The following is a 17,932-nucleotide window of genomic DNA, read 5'->3' on the forward strand; positions in this document are numbered from 1 at the left end:
AAAAACAGAAGAAATTATGTGATTTAGTTTCAAAGGCATAAATGACCAAAATAGTATTCCCAAAACACATCAGAACTTCTGTTAGGCAGTCTATGAAGTATCATGAGGGAAAGACAGACAATAGAACTTTAAACCACTTCTATCTCTTCGATACACGTGGCTTCAATAGCAATAATCAGAAAAAGCAACAGCCATTCCCTTTAAATCACCAAATTAGACAATACATTTCTCTGGTGATGTTTTTTGTTTTATGCTTTTTTTTAAAAAAGGTATTTAAAAATTTGTTTCACACACACACACATTCATAGACAAAGATAGTGAAAAAAAATTAATATTTTGGCTATCATTACATAACAAAAAATATATAAAAAGAAAACATAAATATGAAAGAATAGAAAATATAAGTTTGGTTATATCAATGTTAAAGACATCTTCAATACTAAGACAAATACCTCTCAGTTTTGATTATATACTTGTGTCATTATCAGGTGAAATAAAAAGAAGCAGTAGTCAGTATTATTTTACAAGTAAAACCAAATTCCAAAATTATTTTGAAGGCAATGATAGCAACAATGCAGTTATAACAAAGGCACTATTGTACAAGTGCATCTATCATTCGATTTTCATAGAAATGCATTACATGAATTGTTCTATGATATTTAAAACAAATATTTTCAAAATATTTTCTTTGGAAAAATATTTCCTATATTAATAAAATGAAGATATAAATCGGAAGAGATTAGGAACTTTCACTGAGAGAGATCTGCTTGACTGATCTTATTTTCCAAGATACACAAATTATACTTCGTATTATAAATTTGGAAATACCTCTAGCTTTGTACATTTCTTAGAAATGGCTATGCAGCCTATTGCAATAAAAAATAAGGCACTTGGAATCAGATCAGAAAACAGTCAGATTACTTAAATGAAAACACATAGGCATGAGCCAGACAAACTACATTCAAATGGGACAAAGAGGGAAACGGAAAACGATATCTGAAATGATGGAGATGTTGACAGAGGTTCTTTATTTGATACACTAAGTACTTAAAATAGCTTCAGTTATACAATTAACGAAGACAAGAACTTTGGTCACCTAATCAGGAACTGACAAATTGGTTGAAAACATTACTTTTAAGGTAATCTATTAAAAAATGAATTTTGAACAGTAGTTCTAAGATAGGGTTAGAAGTACTGGCTAAATTATTCAAAATTTTCTTTCCAATTACCTAAGTTTGTCTAATATGATATAAACCAACTTGCAGTTGCAGAGTGTAGAGCTGAAACCTGAAGTATATGAATCACAAGATTCAGGATCTGAAGCAAATCTAGGACCCAATTTCTTGTGAGTTAAATAACAAGAGAAGTAAAAGCGGATGCTGTATATTGTGTCAGTCAGTGGTGTACTAAAGGAGTATTTGGGTTCTTCTCATTATCTATGGGAACTGTAGTAGGGGCTTAATTACCAGAATTAAAGGATTAAAAAAAAAGCACCAAAAAGCACCCACAGTTCAAACTAAAGGTTTTCATTTTTCTGATTAAATTTTAATTTATTTGTACTAAAGAGTAATGTGTTTATGTTTAATAAATAGGAAGTGTAAAAATTATCCCTTAACAATTCATTTCATTGCTTTTAATGGATTGGATATTGTCAATCATATTATATGCAAGTGCATTGTGGCCACTTAGCAATCTTGACTGGATTTTGAAAGAATGTTTTGTTGGGTTTGTGACATATATTAGAAAGGTCTGCTTAACTGTTTATAAAACCCAGAATCTGTTGTAAACATGAATTATAGCCACATTAAACTTATGTAAACATTTGCCATTTACTTCAGAGATTTGAAAATTAATTAATTCAAAATGAAGCTTGAAGCTGCAAATCCATGTTAGTGATCATTAGCTCTGATTATAAGCCCTCTCAAAAAAAAAAAAAAGCAGTATTTGATAAAACCCAATTTTACTACCAAATACTTTATTTAGTGTGTTCATGAAAAAACAAGGAAAAGAACCTTATTGATTGGTATAGACTTACTTGATCATACTTCAATAACACGGAACAAACAGCAAGCAGTAGTTTACCAGTTTTGTTACATTTTTTTCATATCTACTATAGACTCCTGTCACATCTGAATTTACAACAATTTAAAGTTAGAAATAGTTTTCTATCATTGTGTTTTTCACTGTTATTTCAAATCCCGTGACTATACTGTGGAAGAGACCAAGAATTAATTCCTATAGAGTTACATTTGCCTTTAAGACATTGTAATAAAAGGCAATAGCTTTAATTAATTAAGGAATGTGCAAAACATCCACTAGGCACTTCAATACATAGAAAAGGTCCAGTGACCTGCTCTGAGTGAGGAAACATCATCTGCAATAAATTTCTTAACCAGCCTGACGCAAGTTGAAGAAAATTAGATTTTATTGACCTTGGGCTGTACTATATGGATAGACCTTTTGTGAATCAACAGTTTGTTACTGCCACTATGCATGCTGGACCAATCCCTCTGTAAGAGTCTGCTCCATAAACAGTCCTGTCTCCTAGAAGTGCAATGATTTTAACTCTTTAACATTAACCCAAATACACTTAACAATTTCTAAAGAAACTGTTTTTTAAAAAGCTGGGTATCACTTCATAGCTCATAAACATATAACTTTCTTTAAAAAAAAAAAAAAAAGGCAACATTCCAATATCTTGTCGATAGTAAGAGTGCATATGTTAGAAATTTGTTTTTAAAGGTGCAGAATGGTGATCCCCTGTTGTAGATGTCGGTGCGCTTACCACAATCCCTTCAAATGGAAGTGCCCAACAAAACCTGAACCCATTTTAGTCCTGCAGTAGTGAATTTGACAGCTGCAGACACTGAGAAGACACATATAAATTCACTGATCTGCTTATGGTCTGATACAGCACACTGCTTTCAGGGATGTACTCTGAAATCCCAGGGGATGCCTAGGACATAGGGATTCCTGCTTAACATACATTTTATACATCACACTGCCTCTAGTCTTTATGAGTCTGAACTAAGGTTCCCTAACCACACCAGCCTCTCAGACAGCTGCTACAGAAAAATGTTTGAGTAAGAAGGGTCTCAAGCAGAGTGCCTTAGCCCATTAGCACTTTCTAGAGAAATAACAAAACCATGAAATCTTGTATCAGAGAGAGGTGCAAATACTGCAGATGCAAACTGCTGTGATTTTGCTCTGTAGACAGCAGACACAGATAGGCTAAACCAGCTTTATGCTCCAACTATCTTCCCTTGTCCCAACTCAAGCACACATTATGTGTTTCAGGTACTATTTCTAAAGGTGGGCTACTACATGTTTGAAGTCTGACAAAAGAACATGCCAGTTGTTTTTTTATTTCTTTTCCTCTTATAAGCATCATAACCAAGAGCTAGGCAGAGTATGTTGTCTAACTACAAGCCATCTCTTGCCTGTGGGAAAATGTTTTGTGCTCTATTGCAAATATTTTCACCTTGCTTTGCTTCTTCTGATGACTACAGTTGCAGTAATACTGCCTAAGTTCAGAGGTACTGTTCCCTGGAGCCTTATCCTTTTTTGAATAGGAACCCATGGGTTCAATGGGACAGGTAACAGATGTCTGCAATCTGTTCTCTCCGTGGGACCAGTGACTTCTTTTGAAACACTTTCATATCAGTCACAACCAGGAAGGGAGGAGAGGTTGAAGGAGAGGCTGAAATGTCTGCAATCAAAGTTAGGAATTTTGTGTTGAAGTGTAGTATATTCACTGAAAAGATATGGATGTTATTCAATCCAAGAGATTCCATCACCCAAACTGAAAAAGAGGAAGAATAATGAAGATATCAAAACAGTTTTGTTCAATCCAAAATGAAAAACTTTGACTGCTCGATTCTAAGCTAAAATAAGTCAACTTAAAACAAAGCTGAGCACAACTGAGAGTAGACCATTTAATTTACCCTATCATAACTGATTTTGCTCTTAAACTGATTTTTTTTCACTTTCAGTCACAAAACTTGAACTTGCCTTCAATTCTAGTATTCAAGTGGAATAATTCTGTTCTGTTTGTTTTGCTGCCAGGCAGGACTAGACATCCCTTACAATAAAGCTTTTGAATACAGTAACAGTGTAGGCATGATGGGATTTTTTTTTTTTTTTTAATGTAACTAAAGATATGATGCTATAACTACATTGTATAGTGCAGTACCCAAGTCAGGACACCCAGAATAATGCTAAAGATTCACTGATCTGCCATTTCTCCTACCTTTTCTTACTGCTTTTCCTTATTCTCCTGGACAACACTTGCACAAGGTAAATCAGCACTTTCTATTACTTAAAAACTTTCTTAGAGATTAAACATATAGGTATCAGCACAAAAGAAAAGCATGATTAAACGAGTTGAAAGGGAATCTCAAAAATATATTGTCAGGAATATGATATAAATGAAGTTATTAGGAACTTTTTCTGCTTTAGGTTTTCTTCATAAAAGATGGAAAGAGATTGATATTTGGAAACTTCAAAGACAATGTACTTAAGACTGTAAATATAATTTATAAATCCTACTTTAGTTTACTGAGACTAAGAAATATCTTTTATGCTACAGGATGGCAAAGCGTCAAATTAGTACGCCTAATTGAACTGAGTATGATTTTAGAAAAGCTAACATCAACTTGAATTATTTTTTTGTTGAAAGTATTCTTTGTTTCCTTGTGTATATTCCAGTCACATAACTCATACATCTGTTATTCCCAGCATCGAGCCTATGATGTTTACCCAGATCTCCCTGTAGGGCATTTTGGCCTAACTGAATCATTATTTCAACAGAATGTCCTAGCTTAATGATACTTTTACTTGAAATACTGCCTTTTGCAAGTTTTATCCCCACTGGCACTAACTCAGCTCTTCCACACTTATATCGGAAAATCTGACCCTACTCTTAAGCAGAAGATGCTGGGAAGGAAACTTGATTTCTCCAGCACAAGGTTGTGAGCACTTCAGACCTATAGAGTGGGTAATGTGACAGCTGAGATTCTGAACACATATAAATCTTAATTCAATGTCAGTCCTGGCTTCTGATAAAGTGTGCTAATGATCAAAAGATATCATTAAAATGGCATATTAAGATTCATTATTTTGACAGAGCTCAGGATGCTACTACTGTGTTCTCATTTCCAATCTTTACTATTTGACCATCACCAGAATTCTTCTCTTCCAGACCTGGGTTTGGGAACAAGTAACATTTATTTTAAAACCACTAGTAGACATTTTTGCTGAGCCTTATTTGGAAAACTGTATGGAGCCATTCCATATCACAGCTTACAAGTATAACTTTTTCAAGCTATTAAGGCATGTATAAAGTAATTTTTCATTGAAAATTAAGCTTCTGAAAACAGAAGACCCTTTTCACTAAGGAACTTGATTTCAAATTCTTAAGAAATTCAAATAAGCAGGTGCTTCATTACAAAGGAAACAATTGATAATGCAAATTTTTAGTGCAGGAATATTTATACATACTTAAACTTAGATTTTTCCAAAGACTTATGTCTAACTGTCTCTAAAAATTTAGAAATCTAAACCTAAATTTATTTATTTTTAGTAAGTCAGTAATACTAAGTGCTGGTGTCCAAAATCTGTGAATACTGCAAAATTTCAAAATATGACACAGCTCCCAAGAACTACTGACCTAGTTCCAAAGAATGCCACAACATTGGCTAGTAGTCATTAAAAAAAGCCTTTCTAAGTATGGAAATATTTTGTTATCTTAATTTTGAGAAAATAGACAAGTACAAGAAGATTTTGCTTCTACACAAATAGAATGTGTCACGAATTTTCCTATTCACCCTATTTACACAGGAACCTTGGGATCAGAGTGGCAAGGAATATCCTCAGAAATTTGAGGATCATTGCCAAGATTTAATATGGAAGATCGTCTAACTCCAAACTTTACCTAACTTACTTCACTGAAGTAAATACCTTCACTGAAGCAAAACCTGTGTATTTCAAAAAAACTCTGCATACAATATAAACTTAAAGTTCCTCTTCAGTAAGGAAAATTTTTGCATGTTCATTTTTCTGAGTAGAACCTCAGTGGAAGGACCTACTCTGAATAATAGCTGTGAAAGTTAAAATGTTGGAAAGTCAGGCAAGAACAAACTAACATAAAAGCAAAAAAGAATTATTTTTTTGAAATCAAAAGAGATATGCCCATATGACAGTGTAGGATTTTCAAATGAGTAATGTAGGGTTTTCAAAGGAGCAGGTGCTGTTAACTATGGAGCCTACTATGAATCAGACTTGAGTTGGACTTGCTGAGCCTAAATAATTTAGATTGCATAGAAAATTCTATATTCTCGTGAATTAGGATTTGAAGCTTAGCAGACAACTAAAAAAAGGGGGTTCTTTTCATACCCTCCTGGAAAATGCTGCTGCAACATGTTATCGACTTATTTTAACACACAAATAAGTAGTAATGAAAAAAGTATTTGTGAATGAACATCATCTCGAAAATTATATTGAACAAAAATAGAAAACCCCCTTTTTTTTCCTCATTACACGAAAGAAAATGCATTTTAAAATACCAGTTTCTATTATACTTTGCTCAATCCTTTATACTGTTTTTTAGAAAGGCATAACCTTTCCAAATAATTTTTATATATCTAGAGAATCTTATTTTTTTTTCCAGTTCTTTCAATATCACAGTACCAAAGTACGTAGGGACTGGGACTATATATTTTTGTAACTAATTTCCTTAAGATAATGTTAGAAATATCAGGTTCCTTAAAATATAGATGAATTTCAAGGTGAGTCTGCTAGCAGATGTTATTAATGGCATATGATTTATTGTGACATGAAATCTGATCTGAAACTCATGTTATTAGCCGAGCTTTTTATAAATTATAATTGCCAACTGCTGAAAATATGCAGAAAGACCACTGATAAACTAGCTTCATCTTCAGGGCCTAGAATATGGTGGTTTTCTAAAAGTCCAATATCTCTAGTCCTGCTGGGATGGTACAGTACATTGGGATGCACAGATCAGGCTTGAGTTCAGATCTTATCATAGTGTAATTCTTTCAGAATGAGAAGCACCAGATATAGGAAAAGGAGGTCATAGAAAACAAATACATATTATGTGAGTTAAAGAGCAACTGACACTTGGGTTCACAGTATGTCATTGTATAGATGCTAAGCAAATTGAGTATTTGAGAAAAAGAGGCCCCCATTCTGACTATTAGCTATGAAATATATACTTTTAACAAAAAAAAAGTAAGCAAGAAAATTTTCAAACCTATTTAAACATCGTTCTGTACAGCTCTTAGATGAGAACACAAATAGCATATTTTATTATTCTAAGGTCTATGAAGACTTTCCCGGTCACCCTCATGGAAAGCTAAACACTCTATGGTTAGGTTCACAGTGACAAAATATTTGTGTTAATAATTATTTCTAGATATTCTCTGTTTATTCTAAATAATGTTTTATCTTACTTTTCTCTCCCCATGTGTCTTTAAATGTTAAGTAAAGTTCCTGAAATGTTGCTTTTACCCACCACAACTTACTTGCTAAATTACCTAAATAAGAAGAAACAAATATAAACATTGTGTTATGAATGTTATCTACTCAACAAACCAGATATTGAATTTACAGTAAACGTAATGCATTTTTAAACTCCAGAAAAGCTCTGCAATAGCACTAAAGATTCAGAGAGCAACACAAGAAACAGATGCAAAGTCTCATTCCTGACTTTTTTTATAGAAGCAAAGTTGTTTAATGATAAAAGCAGTTCTGTGTAAAATGGCATTCATTTGCCCTTACTAAGAGCATATATGGAAGAGTCCCCTGTCAATGTAGCAGTGTGAGTGTGGGAAGGAAACATAAGGATCACCATCTGCAGCTGTCTAAGAAGTGTTCTTCAGTGCCTAATGGTAAAGTGTCAGTTCAGGGATCCTCACAAACACAATGCTTCATCTTGTCCATGCTAGCCTTACAAGGCAAACATTTCACCTGTGAGAAGAGTTTATTTATAATGCTATTCATTTTAGTTAAAATACCAGATATCAAAAAGTTACACTACAAGCAGTCTGAAAGCATATGTTTAATATAAAATGAACCAGTTTCCTCTTTTTTATAAGAATCAATATTTTAAAAGATGTGCGAAACTTAACCCCTCACAAAACATATCTTAATAACATGGAAAAATATTGTTATATGCATATATTTTTAGATTCTTACCTACTGTTGAACTTCTCTGGGTGTTTTTCTCTCATGATATGGAATCTGTGGGCAATTGAAGCATCCTAACAGAACAAAAAAAAGCACCATAAATTTTTTGTGACAGGAAAATTGCAAAACAGAAGACTCAACCTGTACACAATGCATATCATTTATAAGGTGTTTTGGGAACTGTCATTTTCAACAACAGCAATACTCTTATCACTTAGAAAGCTTACAGGTACATTGTTTCCAGAATGGGATGTATCTGAACTTAATAATTTATTATTCTTGTTGCAGTCCCCATTACTTATTTTTACAAATCAGACATGATAGTTTTGTGCAGTGAAAGTGTCTTCAAATTTTATACAGTGAATAATATCCAGATATGGTGAAGGTTTACTGAAAGATACATTTCTGTACCACTGATACATTTCTGTCTTCCAAAAATACCAAATAAACTATTTGAAATCCATTTATTTAGTAAAAGTGAGTGACAGATTCAGCAAAGTGACTTTATATGCATACAAGTTGATATTTTCATATGGCATTCAACAGCTTTCTCTAAAACTGGGTAGGAAATAGGAATAATTACTGGAAGACACCCCATTTGCTGTATGTCAGGATGTGAAATCATGTGGGGAAATGCTGCTTAATATAAAAATGATATTTTTAAATTAAATAAATTTTATCAACATTTTAAAATTAAGTAAATTATGTTAATAATATAATCAAATAACATGTATGTGAAATGAAATAGCCATATGAAATATTTGTAAGTGTAAAACATTTAGAAGAGAATAAACCCATTGTGCTGGTGGGAGTTGTTGAAAATAGAATATTTGGAACTGATGTGCTAGAATCGGTTTTCAAAGCATTTTTGTATCTTCTTTGGAGGTATGACGAGAATTTTTTCCTCAACTCAGATAATGTAATTTTTATTTCTCATACTAATTGTTAAAACTTTACAAACTGGGAATTAATCTTTAATTTTTTAATGTATGTATTAAATGAATTGTGAGAGTATGAAATCTACCAACTCTTGAGCAGCAGATAGTAAACACAGAGAAATCCATTTGGATCATGTCTTCATAGTTATGTCTTAAAATTCTAGATACATATAAATATAAATATAAGAAGAGATAGTCCAGTTAGTAAGAAATTTCAATGAATTCCAGTTTCCATGCAAAAAGCATTTGAGAAAAACTACAAAAAAAACTATCACAATAACCAACTATCATATGTATATGAACTTCCCCACCTATTATTTACCAATTTAAAAGATTATGGAACTATAAAGCCTAAAAATTTGAGAGAAATATTAAATTCAGCATAAGCCTATATCTAGCAACATTTTATATTATTTTCAAGCAATGGGAATTAGAATTTAGAGGAAAAGCCCCTAAATTAAATACTTAAATATTTTATTAATTATTCCAAACATGACTAAAACTTTCAATCAAAATAATTTTTATTTAAACAAATCAGTGTTAATCTAAATCACAAATAAGAAAGCATTTAATGCAGATATAAAGGCAGCCACTAATATAAACCATGGCTTCAACATTTTGTGTTTAAAAAAGTTTTGAATTTCCTAGAATCTTAAGCAGGGCATGCACCAGAGAACTGACTGGTCCAACCTTCAAAGTTTGGTTTACTAACTTGTGGATGCTTTGAAAAGATAAATGTTGAACCTTAATACCATTAAACGCAAAGGTAAAATTGTTCAGATAGATTGACAATATATAAACAAACTTTTACAATTATGAATAAAAAGCAATGTGTAATTCATAAAATTTTACACTACTACCTACTTAAGGATGTAACACAGTATAGAATTTTTAGGCAAAACTTGTGATCACTGATCAAATTAATTCAGTTAGTAGCAAGATTAAATATATTGACTCCATCAAGGTACTCAATTTTATTTTTATGAACTTGTTATGTAGTTTCTAAAGATGTACATAGTTTGCTGCTTTATGCACATCACATAATTATTCATGTATTTTTTTATTATATTTAAGAATGGAATTGTCATTCAACATTTTACTGTTCTGCAAGGAAATGACAGCAAAATTCCCAAGTGAATAGTGTTAGTCAACAAATGCCTTATTGTTCTGTCCTGTCACCCAAACTGTCATCTGAAACTTTCAGTGCTGTATTCTCAAACCACACTAATTTTTAATTTAAATGTATTTTTATGTGCAATTTTATAAGGCAAACATCCACAAATATCCAGGTGATCCCACAGTTCTTGGAGACGGATGAAATAAAGCTGACAGTAAACCCTGAGACAGCACACTTCTAAACAATGACTGCTAGCTGAACTAAAATAATAACTCTGTTAACTTTAGAAAGACCCATCATTCATACTTTATCCACATTAGATGCGCCAGCATTAGAAAAGTATATTTGTTAGCCAAGTTTCATATGAAAAAGAAATGAAAGGACTATTGTAGTTAACTGTTCATTTTCTACATGCTGAAGCATAAGACAGGCCCAAGACAAAATGAATAAAGGAGTAGAAGCATTTTTGACAGAAACTAGGAAACACTAATCAAGGACTAACTGTCTAATGAATGAAATGAAAAGGCTAATGTGCTTACTCACGCAGAACAAATGCAAGGCACAAACAAGCTAAGGATCAATGCCCACTGCAGATGGCAAACAGGCAGTTGTTTCCATGCAAGGTTGATTTGATCAAAATTTTCCCCTCCCTGAACATTGTCTGACTCCAAAATGAATCAACTGACTTAATGAACAGAGAGGTAAAAAAAGTAATACACCCAGCTAATTTTGACAGGCATAGCACAAGACAGGCACACGTCAGGTCAATTTCACAAAAAAAAAAAAAAAAAAAAAAAATTGCTGAAGAGCTACTTTTATTGATGGAAACAGTAAACCAGAAAAGTAACTACACACAGATAAACTCAAAAGTAGGGGAGCTGCTATGGCATCCTTCAGCTCATACTGTCCAATTGTTCTTTCGAATCCAAAGTAGAGTTCTTAGATTCCCCAGCACCAGGGATCTCTTCTCAACCATAACTCCCCACTATAAGAAAATCTGAAACCAGCCCATGCTGGCTGTGCATTATGACAACAATCTTCTGCTTTAGGGGAAAAAAAGCTAAGAAAGAAAAAAACCAAAACCAAACAAACAAAAACCACCACTCAAGAAACTACACCAAGTTTTCTATTTTTCAACTGTCTGTATTCTTATATTTGTTAAGTCAGTAGCATATTGACTGGTTTAAGTAAATTAAAGGCAATAGGAAGAATTAAAAGTAATAGGAACTTGACAGTGCGTAGAACTCTCCTAAGAGCTGCTGGGATTACCAGATGCCGCCCCTGAATCCTGAGGAACAGCCATTAGAATTTTCCTAGCCGAGGAGAGCAAAGAGTCCTTCATTGTGAGATTTTTGGCTACATTTGCAACACAACTGATTTTAGCAGGCTTCATTCAGCCATTTCAAGTAGAGGCATCTATCCCAACTTGTTTAGACATGCAACTGTTGTTGGACCAATGGAGAAATTACTCATTTTTTTTCTCAAAAGCTATAGTAAAATAATCTAATTAACTATACAGAAACAGAGTAATGGTATGGCAAACCCAATATAGTTTGTAAAATATGCTGACCTTTCCTGGTACCTGGTATTTTGAACAGCCAGGAGAAATTGTTTTTGTTTTTTACTATAAAACTCATGTGAAAGAGAAAACCCAGGATTCAGTATAGCAAACTCACATGCTTCATGATATTACCTAGCAAAGAGAACAGCATTTTTAAAGAATGATCATTTGACAGTCAGATATTGGTCTATAATTAATATAATCTCTGAGATTTATATATTAATTTTTATTGGTAAACTGATTTGCATTCTGGCCTGAAATAAAATTTTCCAGCATTACTATATCTGAATCTAAATATTTTGCAGTTTTACAAGTAACATACCATAAGTACATGCAAACACACCTAAAAATGGCAAATATTTTATTATTAATAATAATAATTTAAGGAGAAATGTTGTCAAGCCTTTTGCAAGATGAAAGGAGGAGGAAGGTCTTATGGCATCACTTTAATATGAAACTATCACCTTTCCCTTCATCCACATTTCAGTCACAGAGCTCATTTTATACCTCTAATTGTAATTTTTACCAAACCATCCAAGAATTAAGATTTTGTTTCCAGGAGCAGCTTTGCATCAGAATCAGTGTTGGGCACAAAGTAATGCTGAATACAGAGCATCTACAGCAGAACTAAGCAAGCAATTAGGCAATTTTGTGTTTCTGAGACTACTATAGGAATATTTGAGTTGTACGGTACTATTCTAAAATTCTGAATTTCTTTTTTATATATACAATATTTTTAGTCATTCAGATGGTATATGAGAATAGCCTGCATGATAATTTTTTTTAACTAAATTCATAGTACCAATCAAATCTGAAAGAAACTGCCACACTGTGTGCACTTTTGTATGCCTTTCTTGTTTAGATGGTTTCCACTCACTACTGTAGCATTTAGAAACAAGAGATAAAAGAACAGGTATTTGAAGAACAGATAATGCAGTTTATCTCAGTTTAAATTCTACAAGAGTGTACAGACTCTTAAAAAATATACTTTACATCACACAAGTATTCAACCAGGACATTTATGTGATGAACATGCAGACATATACACATATATGCATTCTTATATTTGAACCTGTTCAGGCTCTGAAGCATCTGGGCTATCCTTACACCTCACTCAGGTTTGTTTTAAATCCTGACAGTGAAGATAAGATAGAGAACAGACAGAGCATATCTGAATCTACTCCTAGGAAATGGAAAAAATATTTTAATTGAACTAGGACATTTCTCAAAGTGACCTGCCAAGAAGAAAAGAAGCTTAAGTTGCTACACCTCTTTAATACCTTATGATTGACTTACACACATATATATTCATCTTTTTAATGGGTATTAGCATTACCGGAAAGCAATCTGAAGCAGTCTTTTCAGAGGAGTAACCTTATACATTGTGAATAACCTTATAGAAAGATTAATGCATTTAATATATGTCTGTCTATAAGTTTGCTGTGATTAAAATTTCCATTAAATAATAATTTTTATGCTGCTGAACAAACAAATGACCAGTGTGCATCTTCTTTGGATATAAATGGTCTGATTATTTTTTTTTTCCTAAGATGCTTCTTTAATTAAGGCTTAATGGATCCACAAGTCTAGGAAGCTTAAGGGATAATTCAGCAACCTGTAATCTTTGGATCAGAATGCAAATCTAACCTGAACAACCAGTTAGCTCACATCAGTTATTAATATGGTATGGTACAGATGTACAAAAAATATCATTGAAGATAGATGAAGAAACTGTGCTGTGGTGGCTTAAAATTAATTTCTAGATAACCATTTTCTAGAAATTATTTTCTAGATAAACAAACATCCTCACAATTCTGCATTCTACTTTCTGTACATATATATAAAATACAAAAAACAGAGGTATACCCTTCATTTTAGTATTTCCTACCCCATAATAACAATCTCAGATAAACAAATCATATTGAACCATGGAATGACCAAGTCTAGAAAAAGGCAGTCAAGATGTTTAACGTTCTGCCTTATTTGAATCAAGCTGTCAGTTCACATTTGTCCCAGGTTTTAGATTAAATTGCATTAATCAACCTGAAAAGGAAAGGGATTTAAAAAAAATATTCATTAATACATTAGTTTTTGGTGAAACATTAGTTACTATAATTGTATTTCTACTGATATTTTGGGCCTGTATAGATGAGAAAGATGGTGGTTTGAAATCATCAGAGCAAGCAGAGATTACAAGCACTTCCTAAAACAGCTTTACTAAAAGATACCAATAATTCACTTTTTTAAGAAAAAAAACCTGAGAAAAATCTGAGAAACTTATGTTCCTGGCTTTTCAAAAAAAAAAAAACAACACAGAAACTGTGAAGATAATGCTATTTATTTGTCTGTGATATACTCTGATGGTCAAGTTTAAATGCATTTCAGCAGTACATGTATTGCTAAGTCAAGTGACAGTTCATACTTTAAATACTCATTCAAACAGCCAGTATCTCAAAACCCAGGATAGAACATCAGAACCAGAGTATTTATAAAAGATGGACAAAAGACCAAAGGATGGTGTATCTGGAAATGGTAACAAAAAATTCGAAACAGGCCTACAAAGGTAAGCATATTTCATCGTTTCAGAATTCTGAAGTCAGAATTCTGTAGAGTTTCTGATGATTCTACATAGAAACACAATGGAATCCACTTTGCCAAAAAAACACCTGTGTTTGTGCAAAAAAACTCAGCCACCCCTACATTCTGCCTGTGCATAACTCTATAAATTGTGGGCTCGTTCAGCCATTGACTCCTTGGTATTTGCTATCGATCAGTTTATATGGGGTGACCACATGTTCCAGCTGTGCAGGGACCAGCTCTATAAGATAAGCCTTTGTACCAGTATCTCAAGGACTTTCTTTGAGGAGCCATTTTGGGTTTTAGAAACTGACAATACCTTCCTATGTACCTATATTTTAATTCATTAATCAAGTGCAACACTGGGAGGTAAGACAATCTATTATCTGACCAGATGCATCATGTGCCCCACAACTCAGTGCAATGCAGAGGACATGTACTCTGTAAGATGATCTCTCTTGAGGATACACTGTGCTACATCTTCCCTTCTTTATATTTGGTCACCCTAAATTTTCTGTAACTAGAGAAGGGTTCTTCTAGGTCCATGCTAAGTGTTTATGTGGTCACTAAAAAGAGAAGGAGAAAAGTGATCACATGGCAATTAGCCAACATAGCCATACAGACAATGTATTAAGTATCTTGTACATTACAAAGAACTCTGTGGTAAACCTTTAGTAGCATTTCTGATAACTGCTGATCAAGAACTATGTTGAAATAGCCCCAAATTATCCTGCAAAATGATTTTGAGCAGAACACAATCAAGGACACAGCTCAGGCTGAAAGTCAATACAGGCGGCACTATGCAATGCAATTTGTCGTTGCTTTAGATGTTCTTCAGAGAAACACAGAAATGGCTCACAGGTGTCTCCAATAAAAAGCACAGAAACAAAGTTTACATTAAAAGCCCATCTAGCTTGAAACGAACACAGACTTTCATGCCCAGCACTTCTGCAGTTCTTAGGAGAGAAAAGTGAGTAATTTGCTCAATTACTAAGAATTTCTTTGATGAAATACTAATTAGTGTCATCATATTAAAACTTAGAGAAAAAAGCAAATTTAGGATAAAGAGTAACTGCTTGTGTAGTGTCTTGAACAATTATACTCTAATATGATTTTTCAAACACTCTCATAATAAAAAAAAACCCAAAACACCCTCCAAAATCTCCCCAAAACCCCCAAACAAACATAAATCCCTTTAAGTATTTTTATTCTGAACACTGATTAAGTTTGCTTTAGAGTAGTATTCATAGGGGCTACTGTAGGCCCTTAATTTAGGTGCCTAAACTGTCAGGTTGATTTCCCTATCTTCCCAGTAGGCTTAGGAGTTAGAAGAAAGCCCTTTGGAAAGACTCTCCCAGAAGGCATGTGGACATGTTTCTGCTCTGAATTGTTATTTCAAGATCTTTTGTTATTAATCATACAAGAAACTGAGCACACCTAGCTTCTCACGTTTATGAAGGTATGCCTGAAATGCAACTGTTTGAGCAGTCCGCTGAAATCCTCGATGGGGTTCAAGCCAAATCTTGTATCACCGCTCATTTTATACACTCATTTGCTTGATAGGGATCAAATAATAAATGTTCACCTGAATTCTCCCTAGCAACTTCTCATAACTTGTTAGTCAAAGCCTTGGCAACAGAGTCTTATAATTTTAATACATATTTATGCTATTCATTTGTTTCCATAGCAGGTATTTATTTTTATAAGAAATATGCAACCTACTAAAACATCTCTCATTGATTTACACTCTGAAAGAATATTTTTCTCTTAATTGAAAAAGGTCACTGTTTTCCTCATTCATTATGTTTTCTATTTGAAATTTAAATTTTTGCATTACAATATTATTTATTATCTTTCCTATTGGACAAATATTAATTTATAAAAAAACCCTCTAACATACTCATAAATTAGGGCTAGATGTTGTAATATTTATCTACAGACATTCACTCTCTCTCTCTGCTGATTTACGACAAACTTTTTAAGATTCTCTCCCTTACATCTTTCATATAGCTTGTTTGTTCTGTCTAAAAGGTCCAGAAGCAACTTTCTTAACTTTTGTTAAATATCTGTATTTGCTCTTGTGTTCCATCAATCAAAATATTTTCTGAATCCTTCTCCTTTATCTTCTTGCTAAGGTGTATAAGATTTCTAATTCCTGCCTTTGTCGAGATTCCTTCAAGCTTATTCCCTCCTTTCTCCTCTACCAACACTGACCCCCTCTTTATACTAGAAAGCACCTGAGATCCAGTTCAGACCCTAAGGATCTGTGAGCATGATGTAGCTGTGGGAAGGCAACAATTCCAAAATGGCAGAAGAGTTATATATCAAACTGAGACAAACCTATTTATTAGTAAATCTGAAAGTAACTGGCCAACCAAGAAGCCTCCAAGAAAGAGCTAGATTCACATGAGCTACTCATGCCAAGTTTACTCCCACCACAGTGATTTCTCTGAAAAGGTACTGTAGAAATAAAATTAAATTGTTTGTAACGACATTAGATGGAAGAGATTACACCCTAAGAGATCATCTTGATCACATACTGGTTTTACTGCTACTGCTAATCAAGTTTTTAACTTAAAAGGTGAATGTGTACTTGTTTCAATACAGTGTCAGTGGTCAGATTCTTTTTTGAAGTGCAAAACCCAATGACATGCTACATGTCAATGACCAATATTTTAATGGAAAAACAAGGGGTTAATGATCTCTGAAATATGTCAACCCAATGACTTAATATAAGTAGTTCATATGAACAGCATCTGATATCAGTTGCTCCCAAGTTAAATAAAGCCCAGGCTTTGCAGAAACAGCTATCTAAAACATGAAATAGACTAAAAAATGGAACTATATGCCATTTTACTGAGCATTTAAGGACTCAAAAAATATTCTCTATGAATAATAGGATCCTGCATTAAAAAACAACCTAAATATGCCACAGCTTCGGAAACAAAAAGCCTTTCCTGAACTTAATATTTGGATATATGGAAAAGTGTTAAAATATGTCAAAATACAAACATGTGTTTGTGGAAGATGAATTCAAATTTTACAAAATTAATTCACATATATTCTCCTTCCAAAACAAATCAAGCTTTTTTCTACAGCTGCTTTGAATAAGTAATTTAGATATGCAAAATATTTTATCTGCCCAGAGCACGACATACAAAGGTTATGCAGTAACTATTTTTGTAGACTCTGGACATTAAAGGCTTTGAGGTTAACTATATTTATTTACTCCGTAGAGAGGTTCTATTATGTGCACCAAAGGGAATACCTTATAGATTATTATCAGAATATTGATACTTAGGGACAACAAAAAACTTGTTCTTTATTGTACTAAAGACACTAATAATTGAGAACTGTAAACTTTTTTTTTAACAAAATCAGCATGGAGTTGTTGAAAATGTTAGACCAAAAATGATTTCCACTGAAAAGGGAAAACCACCCAGCAACTTTAGAAACTACATATTTCACTCTTGGTTTATGTAAAACTGTTTACTATTAAGCAATCCTACAGCAAAATAAAAAATACCATTC

General features: G+C 33.1%; 1 protein-coding gene across 2 annotated transcripts in view; it reads right to left on the reverse strand.

Annotated features, from left to right (window-relative positions):
- Positions 1 to 17,932, reverse strand: part of DGKB (diacylglycerol kinase beta) — a 337,132-nt gene that overhangs the window by 130,767 nt on the left and 188,433 nt on the right. For both annotated transcript variants that reach the window (XM_053989200.1, XM_053989191.1), the window contains one exon: positions 8,218 to 8,282. In XM_053989200.1, coding sequence (XP_053845175.1) covers positions 8,218 to 8,282 — 65 coding nt within the window. The remainder of the gene's footprint in view (positions 1 to 8,217; positions 8,283 to 17,932) is intronic.

The sequence above is a fragment of the Vidua macroura genome, chromosome 1 (assembly GCF_024509145.1).
Source record: "Vidua macroura isolate BioBank_ID:100142 chromosome 1, ASM2450914v1, whole genome shotgun sequence".
NCBI lineage: Eukaryota > Metazoa > Chordata > Aves > Passeriformes > Viduidae > Vidua > Vidua macroura.